This window comes from Colossoma macropomum, unplaced genomic scaffold (genome assembly GCF_904425465.1).
Source record: "Colossoma macropomum unplaced genomic scaffold, Colossoma_macropomum, whole genome shotgun sequence".
In the NCBI taxonomy this organism is placed as follows: Eukaryota; Metazoa; Chordata; class Actinopteri; order Characiformes; family Serrasalmidae; genus Colossoma; species Colossoma macropomum.
In genome coordinates, this window is record NW_023494798.1 from 4,033,507 (window position 1) to 4,058,812 (window position 25,306).

At 41.5% G+C, this 25,306-nt stretch overlaps 3 protein-coding genes across 3 annotated transcripts; all 3 read left to right on the top strand.

Moving 5' to 3' along the window:
• The first annotated feature begins 2,198 nt into the window (after positions 1–2,198).
• On the top strand, positions 2,199–5,988 carry LOC118818332 (extracellular calcium-sensing receptor-like). The gene is made up of 6 exons (XM_036585564.1): positions 2,199–2,428; positions 2,584–2,884; positions 3,102–3,884; positions 4,487–4,711; positions 4,814–4,937; positions 5,075–5,988. Exons 1-6 carry the CDS (start codon positions 2,199–2,201, stop codon positions 5,986–5,988), a joined length of 2,577 nt encoding a protein of 858 aa, XP_036441457.1.
• Positions 5,989–8,689: 2,701 nt separating this feature from the next.
• Positions 8,690–17,365, top strand: LOC118818465 (vomeronasal type-2 receptor 1-like). The gene is given in 12 exon segments (XM_036585725.1): positions 8,690–8,956; positions 9,169–9,945; positions 10,317–10,541; positions 10,626–10,749; positions 10,913–11,101; positions 11,104–11,816; positions 14,025–14,176; positions 14,365–14,665; positions 14,858–15,643; positions 15,863–16,087; positions 16,205–16,328; positions 16,452–17,365. Coding segments are annotated over 12 exon segments (4,797 nt in total).
• A 3,141-nt stretch (positions 17,366–20,506) lies between these two features.
• LOC118818334 (extracellular calcium-sensing receptor-like) lies at positions 20,507–24,465 on the top strand. Its single transcript, XM_036585565.1, has 6 exons — positions 20,507–21,205; positions 21,365–21,665; positions 21,894–22,670; positions 22,882–23,106; positions 23,224–23,347; positions 23,472–24,465. The coding sequence occupies exons 1-6, from the start codon at positions 20,976–20,978 to the stop codon at positions 24,383–24,385; spliced, it is 2,571 nt and encodes an 856-aa protein (XP_036441458.1). The 5' UTR covers positions 20,507–20,975; the 3' UTR covers positions 24,386–24,465.
• Positions 24,466–25,306: the final 841 nt, after the last annotated feature.

Below are 25,306 nucleotides of genomic sequence, written 5' to 3' on the forward strand. Positions count from 1 at the left end.
TTCACATAAGTAAAAAAACGTACATCTGTGGTTTAGCGCTTTATTTAAAATATCCTGATTTATTTTTATGTATATGTCTACACAGCTATTTACATATTTTTAATTAAACTGTATTTCTTTTTGTTAAATGTAAATATTTATAAATAATCTGCTCACATTTACTGCTTAATTGATAATAAATAATAACGTATAATACCAAATTGAACTGAATTATCTATACAGCAAAACTTTTAGATAATAATTCTATAGCAAAATGGAATCATGCTGATTGTTTTAGAACGTATTGCTTATAACATGCAACATTAAACAAGTAATGAGAGGTTTCTATCTAATTAATACTTGAAGGGTAGGATGGCCATCTCTCTCATTATCACTTAGAGTGATTCTGTCCTATGCAGCATCTTTTAGCTGATGTAATGCAATTGGAAGTTTGCATTATCCTTGAGAGTGTTCAACTTTCCAATGATGGTGCATTAGCGACAGTTAGAATAGGCAGACACTTGTTTTACAGGGAAAGAAAAACTTGATACACCTGAACATCACAGTTACATGTGCATTTTGAGCAGTTCATTGTAAATTCTTGGAACATAATGTGAAATTAATCTCTTTTCTGCTGTGATAGTCATCTACTCTACTGGGATGGCTTCCACTAAATTTGGGTACATTGCAGGTTTTTGCTTCTGTTTAGCCAAAAGAGTATTTAGTAAGGTTGGGCACATGCTACATGATTAGAGCTGGCTTAGTGTTCTAGTTTATTCCTAATTTGTTTGATGGGGTTGTAGTGAGAGCTATATTTATGTCAGACTAATTCTTTCTGGACCAAATACTATACACACCGATCAGGCATAACATGATGACCTGCTTGTTTCTACGCTTATTGTCCATTTTATCAGCTCCACTTACTATACAGGTGCACTTTGTAGTTCTACAGTTACAGACTGTAGTCCATCTGTTTCTCTGCATACTTTATTAGCCCCCTTTAACCCTGTTCTTCAGTGATCAGGACCCCCATGGACCCTCACAGAGCAGGTACTATTTGGGTGGTGGATTGTTCTCAGCACTGCAGTAACACTGATGTGGTGGTTGGGGTTGTGGTAGTGTGTGTTGTGCTGGTACGAGTGGATCAGACACAGAGTGGATCAGCTGGAGTTTTTAAACACTGTCCACTCACTCTCCATTCTATTAGACACTCATACCTTGTCGGTCCACCTTGTAGATGTAAAATCAAAGACGATAGCTCAACTGCTGCTGCATATTTTGTGTTGGTCATCCTCTAGTCCTTCATCAGTGGTCACAGGACACTATCCACAGGATGCAGTTGGCTGGATATTTTTGGTTGGTTAAAAACTCCAGCAGCACTGTTGTGTCTGATCCACTCAGACCAGCGCAACACACACTAACACACCACCACCACATCAGTGTTAATGCAGTGCTGAGAATGATCCACCAGCCAAATGGTACCTGCTCTGTGAGGGTCCATGGGGGTCCTGACCACTGAAGAACAGGATAAAAGGGGGCTAACAAAGTGTGCACAAAAACAGATGGACTACAGTCTGTAACTGTAGAACTACAAAATGCACATACATAGTGGAGCTGATAGAAGTGGACAATGAGCATAGAAACACGGAAGTGGTCATAATGTTATGCCTGATCGGTGTACTTGAGCATTGTCATATGTAAAGATGGAAATGCCTTAACTCTCTGTTCAGTGAGATGCAGAAGTGTGCGATGTGAATACTTTCCTTAATTTAATTACTGTTTAACTGTCTAAGAACATTGAGATATAAACATTAATGCAAGCCTTGGCTTCAGGTGTCTCAACTGAAGCATGTGTGATGGTGAGTGGTGGTGGCTCTGAACTTAATACGGCTCTTATATATGATGTTAATGATATTAACAAGAGAAATACACAAAATTCAAAGTCTGAATTGTGGCTTAGCAAAAGACGCCCCTATTTTGTGCAAATGGCCTAAATGCATATTTCCTAGAAATGATGGGGCCTGCAGTTACCTCAGCTCAGCCTCAATTACACTATTCAAAACACCAGAGAGAAAAAAGCTATATCCATCATTACATTTACTATTCAACACATAACCACGCCCCCTGATTCTAAGCTCACACCCACAGGGCATCACAACAAGGTGACTATTTAAATGCAGTCTGCCTGGCCTTCAGAGAGGTAGGCTGCAGAGCACATCATGCAGCTCACTTCGACTTTACTGATATTTGTATCAGTGCTGTGGATAAACGGACCAACAGCATGTAAAGCTGATCCGGTCAGCTGCAGACTGTGGTCCGAGCCGCAGATGCTTGGTTTTTATATGAATGGAGATTTTGTGATTGGGGGGCTTTTCTCCATTCATTACAACCTGAGATCAGAGCAGAACACCTACACCAGACAGCCACTACAACCACAGTGCTCTGGGAGGTCTGTCTGTGAGTGTAGGGAACATTACATTAAGTGATCGTAATAATTATATTGTAATTTTTTGCAGTCACGCGCTACTTATTGTGTTAGTGACAAATAATAACTAAACAACAGAAAATCTCATTTTGTCTTGTGTATCTTGTGTTTCTAAACAGCATGGATTTCAGGCAACTGCGCTTCGCCCGTGCCATGGAGTTCACCATCCACGAAATCAACAACAGAACGGATCTCCTGCCGGGAATCACGTTAGGATACCAGATACACGACGCGTGTGCTGCAGTGCCGATGGCTGTTAAAGTTGCATTTCAGTTTGCAAACGGCATAGAACCATTTTACAATGATACTGATTCCTGTTCAAAATCTGCAGCTGCCGCTGTTCCTGCTGTGGTGGGAGAGTCTAACTCCTCCCCATCTATTAGCATGGCCAGAATACTGGGTCTTTTTGGAATTCCACAGGTGAATCTCAGTTACATCGGTGGAGCATCAAAAATCTAGCTTATTATTGTTCGTTATATAGCGATGATTTTAAAATGTTGCGAAGAGAGTTTAATGTACTAAGTTATGTTATATGTTATATGCGTTAAGTAGTTAAAGAACCGTATCAAATGCCACATATAAGAGTTCAACCACGCTTCTCAAATGACGTTTTCCCCTTTTCTGTACTGAATAACAGGTGAGTTACTACGCAACCTGCGCATGTCTGAGCGATAAGCATCAGTATCCTGCCTTCCTCAGGACCGTGCCTAGTGACCACCACCAAGCGGCCGCACTAGCAAAAATGGTCAAGCATTTTGGCTGGACATGGATTGGGGCAGTGCGCAGTGACACAGACTATGGAAATTTTGGAATGGCGTCGTTTCTAAAGGCTGCGCAGGAGGAGGGCATCTGTGTGGAGTACTCCGAGTCCTACTACAGAACAGATCCGCGCAGTAAACTGGAGAGAGTGGCAAATGTCATCCGCAGATCAACAGCCCGGGTAATAGTAGCGTTTGTTCACACAGGCGACATGAAGTTTCTGTTGGAAGAACTGACGAGACAGCCGCCGCCTCCCCTTCAGTGGATCGGTTCATTCTGGATCATAGATCCAGAACTTCTGCGCTTTAACATGTGCGTTGGGGCGATAGGATTTGGGGTCCCACGCTCAGTGATTCCAGGTCTTCGTGAGTTTCTTCTGGATCTCTCTCCAGAACAAGCACTGAAATCGCCTCTGCTAACGGAGTTTTGGGAGCGCTCGTTCAGCTGTAGCCTAAAAGGGAAGACCGGCTTCTCAGCGAGCGCGCGGGAATGTGACGGCAGCGAGGATATCCGCGCGCTGCAGAACCCATATACAGACACGTCGCAGCTGCGCGTGACTAACATGGTGTACAAAGCTACGTATGCCATAGCGCATGCCATCCACGGTGTTATCTGTACTGACACGCAGTGTGACAAGAGCGCTAAATTCGCACCATGGCAGGTATAAAACTGATACTGATAAAAACAGACCACAAACATTGCCTTGTAATTGAAATAAGCGCAGTGTATTTGTATACATTTTGATAAAACGCCTGTATTAACGCTGCTGAAAAAAACATTGTGTTTCTTTTCGTTGCTAATGGGTTTGTGGTTTGCTTCGGCTTTATATTGGGTTGGTATCACAATGCAAAGGAAGTGCGGTGACCACTGGCTGATTCCAATTGAATTTGAAAGTTTTTCCGAATGGGATCTAAATGTGTTCTACAGGAAACTCGTGGTTTCTATTGTATACCATTAAGACAATTCTCATTAGAAAGCAAAACCATTAGGTGGTGGGTTTCGTAGTGTTTTGGCTTTTTTAATGGGCTAATATCACAATGTAAATGATTGTAATGTTTTAAGAGGTGACCGATGGCTGATTATAAATGCATTTGACAGTTTCCTAATGGTCATAATCGTGATTGTTTCTTATGATGTTTTTCAGCAGGGAAGTATAAGTTTTAGTCTCCATATTGATTTGCTGTTCATTAATAGTGTTTTAGTGATTTATTTAAACATTATATCACAGTTCTGTTCACAGTTTTACATTTCATACCACTACAGATATTAAATCAACTCAAGAGAGTGAACTTCACTACAAAGAATGGGTATCAGGTCACGTTTGACTCCAACGGTGATCCTGTAGCCGTCTATGAGCTCATAAACTGGCAGGTTAACAAAGATGGCTCAATAAATTTTGTCACAGTTGGCCATTATGATTCCTCCAAACCAAGAGGTCAAGAATTCAGTATGAACAGAGCTATCAGCTGGCTGGGGGGTCAGACCAAGGTACACTGCAACACTTAAAATACTAATCTGAGCAGTGCATTGAGACACTTGGACCTTTTTTACATACTATGAAGAGCCTGCATTTGTCTAATGTCTTTTCAGGCGCCAAGATCTGTGTGCAGTGAGAGCTGTCCTCCAGGAACCAGGAAGGCTGTGCAGAAAGGAAAGCCAGTCTGCTGCTATGACTGTATACCATGTGCAGAAGGAGAGATCAGCAACAAGACAGGTTTTGTATTGCTATACAGTAGGTACTTTTGTTGAGGACAGTCATGTTTTGTTTTTTTATTTACTTGTTATTCTGTCTAATATGCTAATATTAGTTAAAATCTAATACTGTTCTGAATATGCCATCTAATTGCATAGACTCTTTGAACTGTGCACAATGTCCTCATGACTTCTGGCCCAATGCCCAGCGAGACAGCTGCCTTCCCAAGCCTTTGGAGTTCCTATCCTGGGACGACACTCTGAGCATCATCTTGACAGCATTCTCCATCACTGGGGCCTTCATAGCTGTATGCGTGACTGCTATTTTCTATAAACACAGAACTTCTCCCATCGTCCGAGCCAACAACTCAGAGCTGAGCTTCCTGCTGCTCTTCTCACTGACTCTGTGTTTCCTCTGCTCACTCACTTTCATTGGTCAGCCCTCTGAGTGGTCCTGTATGCTGCGTCACACAGCGTTTGGGATCACCTTCGTCCTCTGCATCTCCTGTGTTCTGGGGAAAACAATAGTGGTGTTAATGGCCTTCAGAGCTACACTTCCAGGCAGTAATGTCATGAAATGGTTTGGGCCTCCACAGCAGAGACTCAGTGTTCTCGCCTTCACTCTCATACAGGTCATTATTTGTGTTCTTTGGTTGACAATATCTCCTCCTCTCCCCTTCAAAAATCTAAAATACTACAAGGAAAAGATTATCTTAGAATGTGAATTAGGTTCAGCTATAGGTTTCTGGGCTGTGCTGGGTTATATAGGATTTCTCGCACTTGTGTGTTTTATTTTGGCTTTTTTAGCTCGGAAGCTGCCTGATAACTTTAATGAAGCCAAGTTCATCACATTCAGCATGCTCATATTCTGTGCAGTTTGGATCACCTTTATCCCAGCTTATGTCAGCTCTCCTGGAAAGTTCACTGTAGCTGTAGAGATATTTGCAATTCTGGCTTCAAGCTTTGGTTTAATTATTTGTATTTTTGCTCCCAAGTGTTTTATAATCATGTTTAGACCAGAGCAGAATACTAAGAAACACCTTATGGGTAAAGTACCCTCCAAAGCTCTTTGAGAATCTATCATAAATTGTAAAAGTGGAACTACAGTTTAGCACCTTATTTAAAATGTCATGATTTATGATTATGTTTATATCTATAGAGCCGCTGTCTTTTTTATTAATCTATATCTTACGTTGTGATGTGTAAATATTTATAAGTAAGCTTTTCACAGTTACCACTTCATTGCTAATAAATAATAATGTATATAATATGTCTTTAAAATGGTCTTTCAGCACTTCAAGATAAATGGAAACTTGATGATCGTTTTAGAATATATTGCTTATTGCATTCCACATTAAACAAGTAATAAGAGGCATCTATGTAGTTTGGACTTGGTAGGTAGGATGGACATCTCTCTCAACACCGGTCAGTGTGATGCTATCCTATGTAGCATCTGTTAGCTGACAAAATTGGAAGTTTGCATTCTACTTGAGTGCGTTGAGTTACCCATTGGTGGTGCAGTTTAGATGTATAGATGTCAGTTAGTATAAATGGTTGCATCTTTCACAAGAAAGAAAAACCTGATACACCTGAACATCACATTTACCTGTGAAGTTTGAATTGTTCATTGTAAATTCTTGGGCAATAGTATGAAGCTGACCATCTTCTTTCTGCTAAAACTGTCATTTACTCTTCTGTGAAGGCTGTCTATTACATTTGGGAATGTTGCAGGTTTTTGCATTTGTTTATTCACATGGGTATTAGTGAGGTTGGGCACATACTTGGTGTTTTGGACTGCCTTAATGTTCCAGTTTATTCCTAATTTGTTTGCTGGGGTTGTAGTGAGAGCTATATTTAGGTCAGACTAATTCTTTCTGGACTGAATTTTATATACTTCAGCATTTTCATATGTAAAGATGGAAGGGCCTTAACTTTCTGGTCAGTGAGATGCAGAAGTGTACAGTTAGTGCGCTGTGAATACTTTCCTTCATTTAGTTAGTATTTAATTGTCTAAGTTCATTGACTTGAGCAAGCCTTGGCTTCACGTGTCTCAATAGAAGCATGCTTAATGGTTAGTGGTAGTTGCGGGGGGATAACTATATACCTAAAAGCTAACACCTATTTGGATAGCCTATCATACATTTTCTTAGATGCTTATCCTGCATTTGATTTATATTCTAATATTTATCAGTTAAATTTACCAACCTTGACCTAACTGTAACCGTAAACATATGCCCAAAAACCTAACTATCACTTTTGTCCAAACCTAAATCCACAAGTACTAATTCTAAGCCTGCTGAGAATCAATTGCATTACAACAAATAGCTAAATAATGAATTAACCATCAATAGAAACTCTATTGGGGGCTTTTCAAATAAGGTTACCCCATAGCTAGTAGATGGGAATCAGCTTTTACCAGACTGGGGAGGAAAGCTGTGTACAGACAAACATTACATACATTCGTGTTTGTTGAACATCTCTTTTTTAATCCCAGGACATTATTATGGAATTGTTCCCCTCTCCAGCACCTTGAAGAGCACCTGACATAAGAAAATTGGCAGATAGTTTTGACTGAGCTTTCCAATATTTTTGCATAAGGAACAATAAGAAAAGAAAGGGTTCCTGTATATTGGAAGATGTACGTTTGATAAGAGGGAGGTAACCAGGGCAACACTTCACTTGGACAGCACTTGCAAATGCTTTAAAGATGCTTCTTAGATCATTGTATTAGTTATCATTTAGTTTACCCAAAGCCTATCCTTCATATCAACTCAAAAAATAAAACTTTACCTCACTCAGGTGCTTAGCCTAAACTTGGGACTGGTGTAATGTTGGTGTAAAATTGATTTGCACAAACTCGACCTCATAATTTTCAATGGCTCATGGCTGCTTAGATCATAATTTCATGTTTATATATTTAGTCATCTCAATTGACACTTCATTCTTTTTGTTAGAAGACTTTCTTCAGTTTGAAATATTTTGCTAATAATAAATGGTCAAACAGTGGTGCTGAACTTACAGCTCTTGAATATAAACAAGAGGAATGCACAAAAAATTCAACATCTGAATCGCAGTTGAGTAAAACACACCCCTGTTTTGCACATACAGCCCTAAGTGCATATTTCCTGGAAATGATGGGGCTCAGCCTCAATTACATTGTTCAAAACACCTGAGACAAAAAAGTAAAAAAAAAAAAATGCTACATCCATCATTACATTTACTATTCAAGACATAACCACGCCTCCTGATTCTAAGCTCACATCCACAGGGCATCAAAACAAGATGACTATTTAAATAAAGCCACCCTGGCCTTCAGAGGGCAGAACACTACAGAGCATACCATGCAGCTCACTTCGACTTTACTGATGTTTGTGTCAATGCTATCGATAAATGGACTCAGACCAGCAGCAAGTAAAGCTGATCCGGTCAGCTGCAGACTGTGGTCCGAGCCTCAGATGCCTGGTCTTTACATGAAAGGAGATTTTGTGATCGGGGGGATTTTCTCCATTCATTATTATATGATATCAGAGCAGAACACCTACACCAGACAGCCACTACAGCCACAGTGCTCTGGGAGGTCTGTCTGTGAGTGTAGGGAACATTACACAGTGATATTTATAATTGAATTGTCACTTGTTGCAGTCTTGTGCTACTTATTGTGTTAGTGACAGATGCAAATATTAAGCAAAACAGAAAATCTAATTTTGTCTTATTATTGTGTATCTTATGTTTCTAAACAGTATGGATTTCAGGCAGCTGCGCTTCGCCCGTGCCATGGAGTTCACCATCCACGAGATCAACAACAGAACAGATCTCCTGCCGGGAATCACGTTAGGATACCAGATATACGACTCGTGCTCTGCAGTGCCGATGGCTGTTAAAGCTGCATCACTGTTGGCAAACGGCATGGAACCATTTTTCAATTACAATAGCCTCTGTCAAAATTCTGCAGCCGCCGCTGTTCCTGCTCTCGTGGGAGATTCTCCTTCCACCCCTTCAATTAGCATAGCCAGAATGCTGGGTCTTTTTGGAATTCCACAGGTGATTGTAATCTACAACGGTGAAGGATTCAAAATCTGTCTTGTTGCTGTTTGTGACGAAAAAAAAGTGATTTTACAATTTAATATAAAAAGTTATGTCCAAGGTTTTATGCGTGAAGTAGATCAAGAGCCGTATCAAATAGCATGCAAAAGTGATATAATTTAACCACGTTTCTCAAATGACGTTTTCCCCTTTTCTGTACTGATTAACAGGTGAGTTACTACTCAACCTGCGCATGTCTGAGCGATAAGCGGCAGTATCCTGCTTTTCTCAGGACTGTGCCTAGTGACCTCCACCAAGCGGCCGCACTAGCAAAAATGGTCAAGCATTTTGGCTGGACCTGGATTGGGGCAGTGCGCAGTGACTCAGACTATGGAAATTATGGAATGGCGTCTTTTCTAAAGGCTGCGCAAGAGGAGGGCATCTGTGTGGAGTACTCCGAGTCCTACTACAGAACACAACCGCGCAGTAAACTGGAGAGAGTGGCAAACGTCATCCGCAGATCAACAGCCCGGGTAATAGTAGCGTTTCTGCACTCAGGAGATATGAGGTTTCTGTTGGAGGAACTTGCCAGACAGCCGCCGCCTCCCCTTCAGTGGATCGGCAGCGAAACGTGGATCATAGATCCAGAGTTTCTGCGCTTTAACATGTGCGCTGGGGCGATAGGATTTGGGGTCCCCCGCTCAGTGATTCCAGGTCTTCGTGAGTTTCTTCTGGATCTCTCTCCAGCACAAGCACTGAAATCGCCTCTGCTAACGGAGTTTTGGGAGCGCTCGTTCAGCTGTAGCCTGAAAGGCTCCTCAGAAGGCGCGAGAGAATGTGACGGCAGTGAGGATATCCGCGCGCTGCAGAACCCATATACAGACACGTCGCAGCTGCGCATCACTAACATGGTGTACAAAGCTACGTATGCCATAGCGCATGCCATCCACGGTGTTATCTGTAAGGACACGCAGTGCGACAAGAGCGCTAAATTTGCACCATGGCAGGTATGAAACTGCATTATTCAAAAACGTGTCCATAAATTGCCTTGTAATTGAAATAAGCGCAGTATTTTTGTATAGTATAATTTAGGGTTTGTAACGTGTTTTGGCTGTATAAATAGGTTCATATCACAATGAAAAGGATCTGAATGGTTTAACTGGTGACCAATGGCTGATTCTAAATGCATCTGACGAATGGGATATATAGGTGTTCTACAGAAAACTAGTGGTGTCTACTGGAAACCATTAAGTCAATTCCCATTACAAAGCAAAATGTTTATTCATAATGATTTCTAATAGTATTTTCTTCAGCCGGAAAGTATATGAAAATTAATTCACAGTTCCTTTAACAATTTTTTTAAATGATTCAACTACAGATGCTGGACCAAGTCAAAAAAGTTAACTTTGCTACAAAGAATGGTTTTCGGGTCACGTTTGACTCCAACGGTGATCCTGTAGCTGTCTACGAGCTCATAAACTGGCAGTTTAAGAAAGATGGCTCTATAGATTTCATTACAGTGGGCCATTATGACTCATCGAAACCAAGAGGTCAAGAGTTCAGTATGAGCAGAGCTATCAGCTGGCTAGGAGGAAAAGCCGAGGTACACTATAACACATCCAGAGCTGTTTGACTAGAGCAAGAAATACATTAATCTGTGCATGGTAGTATGACCTATGTCTTTCAGGTGCCAAGATCTGTGTGCAGTGAGAGCTGTCCCCCAGGAACCAGGAAGGCTGTGCAGAAAGGAAAGCCAGTCTGCTGCTATGACTGTATACCATGTGCAGAAGGAGAGATCAGTAACAATACAGGTTGTGTATCAGTTTACTGGCATCTTTACTGGGGAAAGTCATGTTTTGTCCTTTTTCTTTCCTTTGTGATTCTGTTTTTTTTTATTATTATTATTTCTTACCTTGTAATTTAATATTACTTAAAATCTAATAAGGTTCCAAATGTGCTTTTCTAATCTCATAGACTCTTTGAACTGTGCACAATGTCATCCTGAATTCTGGCCCAACACCCAGCGAGACAGATGCCTTCCTAAGCCTGTGGAGTTTCTGTCCTGGGACGACACTCTGAGCATCATCCTGACAGCATTCTCCATCTCTGGGGCCTTCATAGCTGTATGTGTGGCTGCTGTCTTCTACAAACACAGAAGTTCTCCATCGTCCGAGCCAACAACTCAGAGCTGACCTTCCTGCTGCTCTTCTCACTGACTCTGTGTTTCCTCTGTTCACTCACTTTCATTGGTCAGCCCTCTGAGTGGTCCTGTATGCTGCGCCACACAGCGTTTGGGATCACCTTCGTCCTCTGCATCTCCTGTGTTCTTGGGAAAACAATAGTGGTGTTAATGGCCTTCAGAGCTACACTTCCAGGCAGTGATGTCATGAAATGGTTTGGGCCTCCACAGCAGAGACTCAGTGTTCTTGCTTTCACTCTCATACAGGTCATTATTTGTGTACTTTGGTTGACAATATCACCTCCTTTCCCCTTTAAAAATCTAAAACACTACAAGGAAAAGATTATCTTAGAATGTGAATTAGGTTCAGCTATAGGTTTCTGGGCTGTGCTGGGTTATATAGGATTTCTGGCTCTTTTGTGTTTTATTTTGGCTTTTCTAGCACGGAAGCTGCCTGATAATTTTAATGAAGCCAAGTTCATCACATTCAGCATGCTCATATTCTGTGCAGTTTGGATCACCTTTATCCCAGCTTATGTCAGCTCTCCTGGAAAGTTCACTGTAGCTGTAGAGATATTTGCTATTCTGGCCTCAAGCTTTGGTTTGATTATTTGTATTTTTGTTCCCAAGTGTTTCATAATCATGTTCAGGCCAGAACAGAATACCAAGAAACACCTTATGGGTAAAGTACCCTCCAAGGCTCTTTGAGACTCTAAAGAGTTTCTCACACAAATTGTATATGTAGCACAATGATCAGTCTCATATTTACATTGCAGCTTCACTAACACATCTTTTTAAACTGTATTTTGTGTTGTAAAGTGTAAATATGTATAAATAAGTTTTTCACATGTGTTTGTTAACTGATAATAAATACTAATATACATAGCTAAATTAAATTTAATCTATACAGTGATCTTTCAACACTTTCAGGTAATTCGTCTACAGCAAAATGGAATCCTGTTGACCTTTTTTTGGAAATACAAGCAATAATAAAATAATGAGTAAGGGGAACAATTAAGTAAAAAAGGGCTTCTATAGAATTAGGACTTGGTGAGTAGAATGGCCATCTCTCTCCCCATCATTCAGCACAATGCTACTCTATGCAGTATCTGATAATTAAGGTAACAGAACTGGCATTTTGCGTTCTTCTCAACTATGTTGATCTGTCCAATGACACAGTGTTAGTGACAGTTAGAATAGACGTGTCTTTTACAAGGTGTGAAAAACTTGGTACACCCAAACTTTATATGTGCATTTTGAGCATCTTATTTTGAATCCTTGGGCACTATTGTTAAATTGACCCCCTCTTTTCTACAGTGACAGACATCTACTATTCTAAGAAGACTTTCCCATAGTTTTTAGAAAATTGCGGGCATTTGGTTCTTATCAGTCACAAGAGTGTTAGTGAGGTTGGGCACAGGTTGCATGATTAGGCCTGGCTTTGTGTTCCAATTTATTCCTGAGGTGTTTAATGGGCTTGAAATCAGAGCTATATGCAGGTCAAAGTCTTTATGGACCTAAATTTATGCATTTGAGCATAACTCGGAGTTTGTTCCCATAATGCAGCTTTATTTAAACTAAACTAAACTAGGCACAAAGTACAAGGAGGGAAACAATAGCTCTCTGCTTAGCTCACTTCTCTTCTCTTAGCTCACTTTGTTTAACTTAACACACACAGCCTGTGCGGAATACAAGCCCCATCCTTCAGAATATGAGTGTCCACAGCAGAATAAACCCAGTAAATTAATGCAGAAGAAAACACAACCTAAATCTTTTGGGTGCTTTCCCAATAAAGTGACTCCATAACTAGTGGATGGGAATCAGCCTTGACCAAACTGGGGAGAAAAGCTGGGTACACTCATACATTACCTCCCTAAGTGCTTGTTGAACATCCCATTGTGAATCCCTCTTCATTATAATGGAACTGGTCCTCTCTCCAGCACCTTGAAGAGCATCAGACGTAACAGAATTAGCAGTCAGTGATTAATGAACTGTCTAATAGTGTTGCATCAGGAGCAGTTAGAAAAGACGTGGCTTCATGTGCCACATGTCTTGAAAGAAGCATAGGATATTTGAATTGAGGGGGTAGCTGGGCAACAGGGTTATTTGAACTGCTTGCTGTTGGTGGTTCATAGATCATCATCTTGCATTTAACTTATATTCTATTAAATATCTATTATATTCATCTTAATTTACCATACACTAACCTTAATATGACCTAAACACCTAAAACTAATTCTCACTCTAGTCTTTAGCCTAAACCTGGTGTTAATACTAACCCTAGTTTGAAATTAGAGTAAAGGTAAAATTGTGTGGTCACAAGAAGTAAATAAACAGTGGTGCCGGACTTAATAAAACTCAACCTCATAATTCTCAATGGATCTTAATTGTTTACTTTTCTATTTCATATTTATATATTTAGGTTTGATCTTTAAATGCATTTTGTTGTTTTTGTTTGTATTTTACACTGGCCAAGGACAATCTTTAATTTGAAAAATTATGGTCATAATAAATGGTCATATAGCTGTTAGAAAATACCAAGAGACATGTGCAAAAATTCAAAGTCTGAGCTGTTTTGCACAAAAACGCCCTAAGTGCATATTTTCTGGAAATTATAAGGCCTGCAGTTTCTTTAGCTCAGCCAAAATTACATCATTCAATACAGCAAAAACAAATAAATACAAACTTTATGTCCATCACTATAGTTACTGTTCAAGAAATAACCACACCTCCTGAGTCTGAGCTCACACCCACAGGGCATCAAAACAAGGTGGCTATTTAAAGGCAGTCTACCTGGGCCTCAGAGGGCTGGGCACTACTAAGCATACCATGCAGCTCACTTTGATTTCAGTGATGTTTATATCAATGCTGTGGATACATGGGCTCAGACCATGTGAAGCTGACCAGATCAGCTGCAGACTGTGGGCTGAGCCTCAGATGCCTGGTCTGTATGTGAAAGGAGATTTTTTGATTGGGGGGATTTTCTCTATTCATTACTACACGAGATCAGAGCAGAACAGCTACACCAGACCGCCACTACAGCCACAGTGCTCTGGCAGGTCTGTCTGTGAGCGTGTAGTCAACAGTGGAAGAGAGTTACAAAGTGATCTTTATAATCAAATTGTAACGTTTTGTAGTCATGCGCTACTTACTGTGTTAGTGACAGATGCAAATACTAACGGAAACAACAGAAACTTTCATTCTGTCTATTTTTTCTGTATTTTCTGTTTCCTATGTTTCTAAACAGCATGGATTTCAGAGAACTGCGCTACGCTCGTGCCATGGAGTTCACCATCCAAGAGATCAACAACAGAACAGATCTCCTGCCGGGAATCACGTTAGGATACCAGATATATGACTCGTGCGCTGCAGTGCCGATGGCTATTAAAGTTGCATTTCAGTTTACAAACGGCATGGAACCATTTATCAATGATACTGATTCCTGTTCAAAATCTGCAGCCGCCGCTGTTCCTGCTCTCGTGGGAGAATCTGCTTCCACCCCCTCAATAAGCATGGCCAGAATACTGGGTCTTTTTGGAATTCCACAGGTGAATGTAGGCTGCACCGAAAAATGGTGTGATAGAGCAATGATTTTAAAATGAGGTCAATAACAGTCTAATATACTAAGTTAAGCTTTATACGTTTAGTAGTGGAACAACAATATCACCCATAAATGAGCGCTAGAATTTCTAGAGGTTTTTGAAATAATGTTTTCTCCCCTTTTTTAAACCGAAAAACAGATAAGCAACTACGCAACCTGCGCATGTCTGAGCGATAAGCGGCAGTATCCTGCCTTCTTCAGGACCGTACCTAGTGACCACCACCAAGCGGCCGCACTAGCAAAAATGGTCAAGCATTTTGGCTGGACCTGGATTGGGGCAGTGCGCAGTGACTCAGACTATGGAAATTATGGAATGGCGTCGTTTCTAAAGGCTGCTCAAGAGGAGGGCATCTGTGTGGAGTACTCCGAGTCCTACTACAGAACACAACCGCGCAGTAAACTGGAGAGAGTGGCAAACGTCATCCGCAGATCAACAGCCCGGGTAATAGTAGCGTTTCTTGCCTCAGGCGAAATGAGAGTTCTCTTAGAAGAACTTGCAAGACAGCCGCCGCCTCCACTTCAGTGGATCGGCAGCGAAACGTGGATCATAGATCCAGAATTTCTGCGCTTTAACATGTGCGCGGGGGCGATAGGATTTGGGGTCCCCCGCTCAGTGATTCCAGGTCTTCGTGAGTTTCTTCTGGATCTCTCTCCAGCACAGGCATCAAAAACGCCTCTGCTAACGGAGTTTTGGGAGCGCTCCTTTAGCTGTAGCCTAAAAGGTCAGACAGACTTCTCAGGGGGCGCGCGGGAATGTGACGGCAGTGAAGACATCCGCGCGCTGCACAACCCATATACAGACACGTCGCAGCTGCGCATCACTAACATGGTGTACAAAGCTACGTATGCCATAGCGCATGCCATCCACGGTGTTATCTGTAAGGACACGCAGTGCGACAAGAGCGCTAAATCCACACCATGGCAGGTATAAAACTGATATATTTAAAAACAGACCACTAACTTTCCCTGTTATTGAAATAAGCACGATATTTTTGTAGTAGTTGTATTAACACACTTAAATGATGTATATGAATGAAGTATTCACTATATTTACTTGGTGTTCATTAACAGTGTTTTAATAATTCATTTGCACATTACTAAATCTCTAGTTCCATTCACAGTTTTGAAAATTATTCCACTCCAGATACTCGACCAGCTCAAAAGAGTGAATTTTACTACAAAGAATGGTTATCAGGTCACGTTTGACTCCAACGGTGATCCTGTAGCCGTCTACGAGCTCATAAACTGGCAGGTTAAAAAAGATGGCTCTATAGATTTTGTCACAGTCGGCCGTTATGACTCCTCCAAACCAAGAGGTCAAGAATTCAGTATGAGCAGAGCTATCAGCTGGCTGGGAGGACAGACTGAGGTACACTATAACACATCCAGAACTGTTTGACTAGAGCAAGAAATACATTAATATATGCATTTCTTTTTGTATTTTTTACAGATTCTGAATGATTTGTTTCTGTCTTTTGTTTTTCAGGTGCCAAGATCTGTGTGCAGTGAGAGCTGTCCTCCAGGGACCAGGAAGGCTGTGCAGAAAGGAAAGCCAGTCTGCTGCTATGACTGTATACCATGCGCAGAGGGAGAGATCAGTAACAAGACGGGTTCAGTATCAGTTTACTGTGGGCATTTTTGCAGGGGACAGTCATGGTTTGTTTTTTATTTTTTTCATTCCCTTCTGGTTCTTTCTAATGTAAGGTTCTGAATATACTTTTCTAATCTCATAGACTCTTTGAACTGTGCACAATGTCCTCCTGAATTCTGGCCCAATGCCCAGCAAAACAGATGCCTCCCCAAGCCTGTGGAGTTCCTGTCCTGGGACGACACTTTGAGCATTACCCTGACAGTGTTCTCCATCGCTGGGGCTTTCATATCTGTATGTGTGGCTGCTGTCTTCTACAAACACAGAAGTTCTCCTATTGTCAGAGCCAACAACTCAGAGCTGAGCTTCCTGCTGCTCTTCTCATTGACTCTGTGTTTCCTCTGCTCACTTACTTTCATTGGTCAGCCCTCTGATTGGTCCTGTATGCTGCGCCACACAGCGTTTGGGATCACCTTCGTCCTCTGCATCTCCTGTGTTCTGGGGAAAACAATAGTGGTGTTAATGGCCTTCAGAGCTACACTTCCAGGCAGTGATGTCATGAAATGGTTTGGGCCTCCACAGCAGAGACTCAGTGTTCTCACCTTCACTCTCATACAGGTCCTTATCTGTGTGCTTTGGTTGACAATATCACCGCCTTTTCCCTTCAAAAATCTAAAACACTACAAGGAAAAGATTATCTTAGAATGTGAATTAGGTTCAGCTATAGGTTTCTGGACTGTGCTTGGTTATATAGGATTTCTGGCTCTTTTGTGTTTTATTTTGGCTTTTCTAGCACGGAAGCTGCCTGATAACTTTAATGAAGCCAAGTTCATCACATTCAGCATGCTCATATTCTGTGCAGTTTGGGTTACCTTTATCCCAGCTTATGTCAGCTCTCCTGGAAAGTTCACTGTAGCTGTAGAGATATTTGCTATTTTGGCTTCAAGCTTTGGTCTCATTACTTGTATTTTTGCTCCCAAGTGTTTCATAATCATGTTTAGGCCAGAGCAGAATACCAAGAAACACCTTATGGGTAAAGTACCCTCCAAGTCTCTCTGAGACAAATTCTATACATAGCACTATGGCAAAGCATCTAATATATATAATGTACTGATTTCTGATTATATATTGGTATATTGGTTTATATGTACATTGCAGCTTTGCTTATCATCTTTTTAACTTAACTGCTTTTTATGTTGTATTGTTGTAATGTGTATATATGTATAAGTAAGCTTTTCACATGTATGTCTTAATTGATAATAAACATTCATGTATTAAGCCAATTAAACTGAATTATCTAAACAGTGGTCTTTCCACACTTTTAGGTAATTCTTCTACAACAAATGGAATCCTGTTCATCTTTTTCCAAATTACATGGAATATTAAATATTATATGCAGATCAATCAAAGTCTTTATGGACCTGATTTTGTGCATTTGAGCATTGTCATATGTAAACAGGGAAAGACTTTACCTATCTGTCCAGTGAGATCCAGACATGTACAATTAGTGATCTGTGAATGCTTTCCTCGATTTAGTTTTTATTCCCAGTTAAATAAGATGTGGCTTCACATTTCTCAGTAGAAGCTTGTGTGATGGTTTTTGATTGTGGTGATGGTGGGGAGGGGAGGATACCTAAGATAACACTCATTTGGATGTCCCACTGTAAATTCTTCTTAGACGCTTATCTTACATTTTATTTACAGTCTACTCAAGCCCTCACCTTAACTTCAAATACCTCTCCCTCACTCTGGTCCTAAGCCTAAACCTGTTACTAATACTGTGGTGTGGTTCTCAGAGTGAGCTTACACAACTCGGATGCAGCTTTATTTAAACTAAACTAGGCACAAAGTTCAAGGAGGAAAAAATAGCTCTCTGCTTAGCTCACTTCTCTACTCTTAGCTCACTAACTCTGCTTACTTCACACACATACCCTGGGTAGAATACAAGCCCCACCCTCCAGAATAGGATTCCATAGCAGAATAAACCTAGTGAATAAATTCAGAAGGAAACACAACCTAAAATTATCATGTAAAAACTGTCTCAGGATGGTCAGGGAGTGGACCCAAGAGCAGTGAGGACGCGTTTTAAAACAGATAAATGAAAACGATATAAAAATAGACTTATTTATTCATGTAGCTTAGAGCAGTGCTTTGTTATCTGCTCTTTGTTTGTTTTCTCTTTTACCCTTCTCATCTTTTTTTCTTTCTTTTTGTTTTTATACCCACCTGGGCTAAGTACCATACCGGTCACCTTTCAGCAAAGGTGTGACAAGGGTGAGCTGTCTGCCACGGGCTTAGATGCTGGTACCAACAGATACGCCTGGTTGGCACTGATTACCCCTTGGTATTCTAGGATTTTGAATCTCCCGGACTAGCAGTGCCTCACCACCATTACCTTCTGCTGGCAGCTGGCAGCACAGGCTGAACCTTTACAGGATCTCTTCTCCTAGTGATGGCCCCAGAAGTCCCCAGGCCTACAGCACGTGCTCGCCAGAACTCCCAGAAGAGTTTCTGGTCCAAAATGTGGCATGCAGGAACCCACGATTGCTCCTTGGTTCCGTAGTCTTGCCAGTCCACCGGGTACTGGGTGCCACCCTGCACCTGGCGGCAGTCCAGTAGGCAGTGACCCATGCATGGCAGGGAACCATCAATAAGACAAGGTGCAGGGGGCTGGGCTGGACGAGCTTCCATACTACAGAGGAATGGCCGGAGATGAGAGACGTTGAAATCGGGGTGGATCCGAACAGAAAGCGGGAGACGCAACTGGTAGGTGACCAGGTTAATACGCCTTTTACCTTAAACGGCAGCCGTGGTGCCAATGTTTTTGGATTTCACCCGGAGAAGGAGGTCCTTTGTGGACAGCCAGACTCGTGGGATGCTAGTTCTCTTGCAGTCAGCTACATGTTTCCTGGCCTCAGTTGTGGTCAGTAGCGATGCACAGGCCTTGTGCCATGCCCTCCGGCAACACTTTATAAATTGTTCAGCGGGATGGACCCCAACCTCAAGCTCTTGTTCAGTAAACATGGGTGGAGGGAACCCAAACTGGCATTCAAAAGGTGACATTCCCAGAGACAAATTCCAGAGTGTGTTATAGGCATATTCTGCCAAAGGCAGATGGTCCACAGAGTCCGGGTAAGGTCCTGATTGACCCTCTCAGTTTGGTCATAAGCTGGCAGAAGACCTTACAGAAGCGACTAGTGAACTGGGGTCCCCGGTCTGACACCAGATCTCTAGGCATCCCATGTACCCTGACCATGTATTGTAACAAGAGTTCTGCTGTCTCTATGGTGGACGGAAGCTTGGCCAGTGCTATGAACTTGCACACCTTGGAGAAGTGGTCAACAAAGACTAGGATGACTGTGTTGCCCTTGGATCAGGGCAAGCCAGTGATAAAGTCCAGAGAGACATGGGACCCCATGAGACATGGATGTGCAGGGATAGGCAAAGGATGGAGGAGACCTTGGGGCCATGACCTGGGTGCCTTGTTGCGAGCTCATACCTCACATGAAGCAATGAAGGCACAGAGGTCCTTCTCCATACTAGGCCACCAAAAACATCTGCGCAAAAATTCCAGGGTCCTTGTCACCCCTAGGTGCCCTGAAAAGGGGAGGCATGCCCCCAGGACATAACTTGTTTTCTCACCTCCATGGGAATGTACATGTTACCAGGAGGGCTACCCCCTGGATCCAGATCTAGTCAGAGTGCCTCCTGGATAGAACATCTCATTGTGAATCCCTTTTCATTATAACGGAACTGGTCCCCTCTCCAGCATCTTGAAAAGCGTCTGACATAACAGAATTAACAGGTAGTGATTAATGAACTGTCCAGGAATGTTGCATCAGGAGCAGTTAGAAAAGATATGGCTGTATGTGTCACGTGTCTTGAAAGAAGCATAGGCTATTTGAATGGGGGGGGGGTAGCTGGGTAACAGGTTATTGGAACAGCTTGCTGTAAATGATTCAATTAATTTACCCATAACCTTAACTCATAACCCTCTCCTTACTCTCTACTAAAAACCTAAAATTTACTTTCACTTTGGTCTTCAGCCTAAACCTGGTACTAATACTAACCCTAACCCTTGTTTGAAATTAGAGTAAGGGTAAAATTGTGTGGTCATAAGATATGATCAAACAGTGGTGCTGGACTTAATACAGCTCTTCATGTAAGTGGATATTGTGCAAAAAAAATGCACAAGTTCTGAGCCATGTTGTTTTGCACAAACTTTACCTCATGATTATCAGTGGCTCATAATTGCTTACTTCATAATTTCATATTTTTCTGTTTAGGTGTTATCTTAAAAAGGTATTTCTTTGTTTGTTGTGTGTAATGTCCATTAGCCATATATAATGTGTACTTTGAAATATTGTGATAATAGCACATGGTTAAACAGTGGTGCCAGACTTAATAAAGCTGAATAAAACAAAGAGAAAAGCACAAAAATTCAAAGTCTGTTTAGTCTAGTCTGGTTAATTATGCCCCTGTTTTGCGTTAATGACCCTAAGGGCATATTTCCTGGAAATGATGAGGCCTGTAGGTACGTTAGCTCAGCCTCAATTACACCATTCAAAACACCTCCTGAGTCTGCGCTCACACCCACAGGGCATCAAAACAAGGTGGCTATTTAAAGGAATACCTGGCCTTCAGAGGGCTGGGCACTACTGAGCATACCATGCAGCTCGCTTCAACTTTAATGATGTTTGTATTATTGCTGTGGATAATTGGACAAGCAGCATGTAAAGCTAATCCAGTCAGATGTAGACTGTGGGCTGAGCCTCAGATGCCTGGTCTTTATATGAATGGAGATTTTGTGACTGGGGGGATTTTCGCCATTCATTACAACCTGAGATCAGAGCAGAACATCTACACCAAACCGCCACTACAGCCACAGTGCTCTGGCAGGTCTGTCTGTGAGTGTAGGGACCATTACAAAGTGATCTTTATGACCAATTGTCACTTTTTGCAGTCATGCGCTACTTACTGTGTTAGTGACAGTTGCAAATACTAACTTAAAAAACAGAAACTCTCATTTTGTCTTGTGTATCTTATGTTTCTAAACAGTATCGATTTCATCCAACTGCACTTCGCCCGTGCCATGGAGTTCACCATCCACGAGATCAACAACAGAACAGATCTCCTGCCGGGAATCACGTTAGGCTACCAGATCCACGACTCGTGCGCTGCAGTGCTGATGGCTGTTAAAGTTGCATTTCAGTTTGTAAACGGCATGGAACCATTTTTCAACGACACTGATTCCTGTTCAAAATCTGCAGCCGCCGCTGTTCCTGCTGTGGTGGGAGAGTCTAATTCCTCCCCCTCAATGAGCATGACCAGAATGCTGGGTCTTTTTGGAATTCCACAGGTGATTGTAATCTATCCCGAATGGTGTAGTATTAAAAATCCTGCTTCTTACTGCTGGTAATATATCAATGATTTTAAAATGTTGCCAAAGAGAGTTTAATATACTAAGTTATGTTCTATGTTTTATGCGTTCAGTAGTTAAATAACCGTATCAAATCCCATACACAAGCGGCAGAATTAAGCCACGCTTCTCAAATGACGTTTTCCCCTTTTTTATACTGAATAACAGGTGAGTTACTACGCAACCTGCGCATGTCTGAGCGATAAGCGGCAGTATCCTGCCTTCCTCAGGACCGTGCCTAGTGACCACCACCAAGCGGCCGCACTAGCAAAAATAGTCAAGCATTTTGGCTGGACATGGATTGGGGCAGTGCGGAGCGACACAGACTATGGAAATTATGGAATGGCGTCGTTTCTAAAGGCTGCGCAGGAGGAGGGCATCTGTGTGGAGTACTCCGAGGTGTTTTACAGAACAGATCCGCGCAGTAAACTGGAGAGAGTGGCAAACGTCATCCGCAGATCAACAGCCCGGGTAATAGTAGCGTTTCTTGCCTCAGGCGAAATGAGAGTTCTCTTAGAAGAACTTGCAAGACAGCCGCCGCCTCCCCTTCAGTGGATCGGCAGTGAAGCGTGGATCATAGATCCAGAGTTTCGAAAATATAACATGTGCGCTGGGGCGATAGGATTTGGGTTCCCCCGCTCAGTGATTCCAGGTCTTCGTGAGTTTCTTCTGGATCTCTCTCCAGAACAAGCACTGAAATCGCCTCTGCTAACGGAGTTTTGGGAGAGCTCGTTTATCTGTAGCCTGAAAGGCTCCTCAGAGGGCGCGCGGGAATGTGACGGCAGCGAGGATATCCGTGCGCTGCAGAACCCATATGTTGACACCTCCCAGCTGCGCATGACTAACCTGGTGTACAAAGCTACGTATGCCATAGCGAATGCCATCCACGGTGTTATCTGTAATGACACGCAGTGTGACAAGAGCGCTAAATTCACACCATGGCAGGTATAAAACTAATACATTTAAAAACAGACCACTAGCCTCTATTTAAAATAAGCACGATATTTTTGGATAAGTTGTATTAACACGTCTATATCATGTATATGAATCATTAGTCACTATATTTAATTCTTTTTCAATAATAGTGTTTTAATAATTTATTTCAACATTACTAAATGTATAGTTCCGTTCAGTTTTGAAAATTGTTCCACTGCAGATACTCGACCAGCTCAAGAGAGTGAACTTCACTACAAAGAATGGTTTTCAGGTCATGTTTGACCCCAACGGTGATCCTATAGCCGTCTATGAGCTCATAAACTGGCAGGTTAACCTAGATGACTCAATAGATTTTGTCACAGTTGGTCATTATGACTCATCCAAACCAAGAGGTCAAGAATTCAGTATGAGCAGGGCTATCAGCTGGCTGGGGGGACAGACCGAGGTACAGTATAACACCTCCAGAATTGTTTGACTAGAGCAAGAAAAACATTAATATATGCATTTCCTTATGTTTTTTTCACATACTATGAATGATTTGCTTTTGTCTTTTGTCTTTCAGGTGCCAAGGTCTGTGTGCAGTGAGAGCTGTCCTCCAGGAACCAGGAAGGCTGTGCAGAAAGGAAAGCCAGTCTGCTGCTATGACTGTATACCATGTACAGAAGGAGAGATCAGTAACAAGACAGGTTGTGTATCAGTTTACTGTGGGCACTTTTGCAGGGGACAGTCATGGTTTGTTTTTTATTTTTTTTATTCCCTTCTGGTTCTTTTTTAACATATGGTTCTGAATATACTTTTCTAATCTCATAGACTCTTTGAACTGTGCGCACTGTCCTCCTGAATTCTGGCCCAATGCCCAGCAAAACAGATGCCTCCCCAAGCCTGTGGAGTTCCTGTCCTGGGACGACACTCTGAGCATCATCCTGACAGTGTTCTCCATCACTGGGGCTTTCATATCTGTATGTGTGGCTGCTGTCTTCTACAAACATAGAGCTTCTCCAATCGTCCGAGCCAACAACTCTGAGCTGAGCTTCCTGCTGCTCTTCTCATTGGCTCTGTGTTTCCTCTGTTCACTCACTTTCATTGGTCAGCCCTCTGAGTGGTCCTGTATGCTGCGCCACACAACGTTTGGGATCACCTTCGTCCTCTGCATCTCCTGTGTTCTTGGGAAAACAATAGTGGTGTTAATGGCCTTCAGAGCTACACTTCCAGGCAGTGATGTCATGAAATGGTTTGGGCCTCCACAGCAGAGACTCAGTGTTCTTGCTTTCACTCTCATACAGGTCCTTATTTGTGTGCTTTGGTTGACAATATCTCCTCCTTTTCCCTTCAAAAATCTAAAATACTACAAGGAAAAGATTATCTTAGAATGTGAATTAGGTTCAGCTATAGGTTTCTGGGCTGTGCTGGGTTATATAGGATTTCTGGCTCTTTTGTGTTTTATTTTGGCTTTTCTAGCACGGAAGCTGCCTGATAAATTTAATGAGGCCAAGTTCATCACATTCAGCATGCTCATATTCTGTGCAGTGTGGATCACCTTTATCCCAGCTTATGTCAGCTCTCCTGGAAAGTTCACTGTAGCTGTAGAGATATTTGCTATTCTGGCCTCAAGTTTTGGTTTGATTACTTGTATTTTTGTTCCCAAGTGTTTCATAATCATGTTTAGGCCAGAGAAGAATACCAAGAAACACCTTATGGGTAAAGTACCCTCCAAGTCTCTTTGAGACCGTTACACAAATTGTACATGTCACATTATGGCTTAGCACCTTATATAAAATGTGCTTTTTATATGTACATAACTTCACTAATACATCTTTTTAATTAAACTGCTTTAATCTATGTTTTAATAAAACAAATTTTTATGTTGTAATGTGTAAACATCTTTAAATAAGCTTTTTGCATGTATCACTTAACAGAAACTAAGTAATAATATATAATGTCAAATCACACTGAATTGTCAATAAATCTGCCTTTCAGCACTTTTAGATATTACTTCAATATCAAAATGAAATCCTTATGATCGTTTTGAGAATACATTTCTTAATATGTGATTATTTACTATTACCCTAACATCACCTCTGTTAACAGGTTTATTAAGATCAATGTTCAAGTACACTAAAATACTACATAATCAAAACAATCAATAGAAACAGAGCTTCTGCCCACTGAAAACTGGCCCATTTAATAACTACAGGTCTATCTATGGTAGTTGTCCCATATTTTCACAATGAATAACAGCAGATTTATAGCCAATTCTGTTTCGGTTCTTATGAGTCGTTTCCTGCATTACTTGTAAGAAGAATTGTTCAATATCTTGGGGGAAACAACCTGTAGATAGTGTAAAGGTTCTAGGAAGAACCCTTAAATTAGTACTAAATATTGATATTACATTAACATTCACAAATCTATTTATAAAACAGTTTTCTAGGGAGCCAAAACACGTTATTCTTTGTGTAATTTTTCTTCTCTTAAAAGGTATTTCTATATATCACATTTATTCACAAGAACATATAAATGAGGCTTATATGTTTTTTTATGGCTTATCTTAGATATGTAGAGCTTTACTGACCCCTGGCTGCTGTGTTTGTGGAAAACAGGCAGTAGCATGTTTTTGTTATATAAGAATGATGGGCATAATTACATTA

Excerpts from the sequence above, each read along its gene's own strand:
- LOC118818332 (XM_036585564.1), top strand. The coding sequence starts at position 2,199 with ATGCAGCTCACTTCGACTTTACTGATATTTGTATCAGTGCTGTGGATA. Across the intron at positions 2,429-2,583 it reads CAACCACAGTGCTCTGGGAG|CATGGATTTCAGGCAACTGC; the intron begins GTCTGTCTGTGA and ends GTTTCTAAACAG. Across the intron at positions 2,885-3,101 it reads GTCTTTTTGGAATTCCACAG|GTGAGTTACTACGCAACCTG; the intron begins GTGAATCTCAGT and ends ACTGAATAACAG.
- LOC118818334 (XM_036585565.1), top strand. The coding sequence starts at position 20,976 with ATGCAGCTCGCTTCAACTTTAATGATGTTTGTATTATTGCTGTGGATA. Across the intron at positions 21,206-21,364 it reads CAGCCACAGTGCTCTGGCAG|TATCGATTTCATCCAACTGC; the intron begins GTCTGTCTGTGA and ends GTTTCTAAACAG. Across the intron at positions 23,107-23,223 it reads GGCTGGGGGGACAGACCGAG|GTGCCAAGGTCTGTGTGCAG; the intron begins GTACAGTATAAC and ends TTTGTCTTTCAG.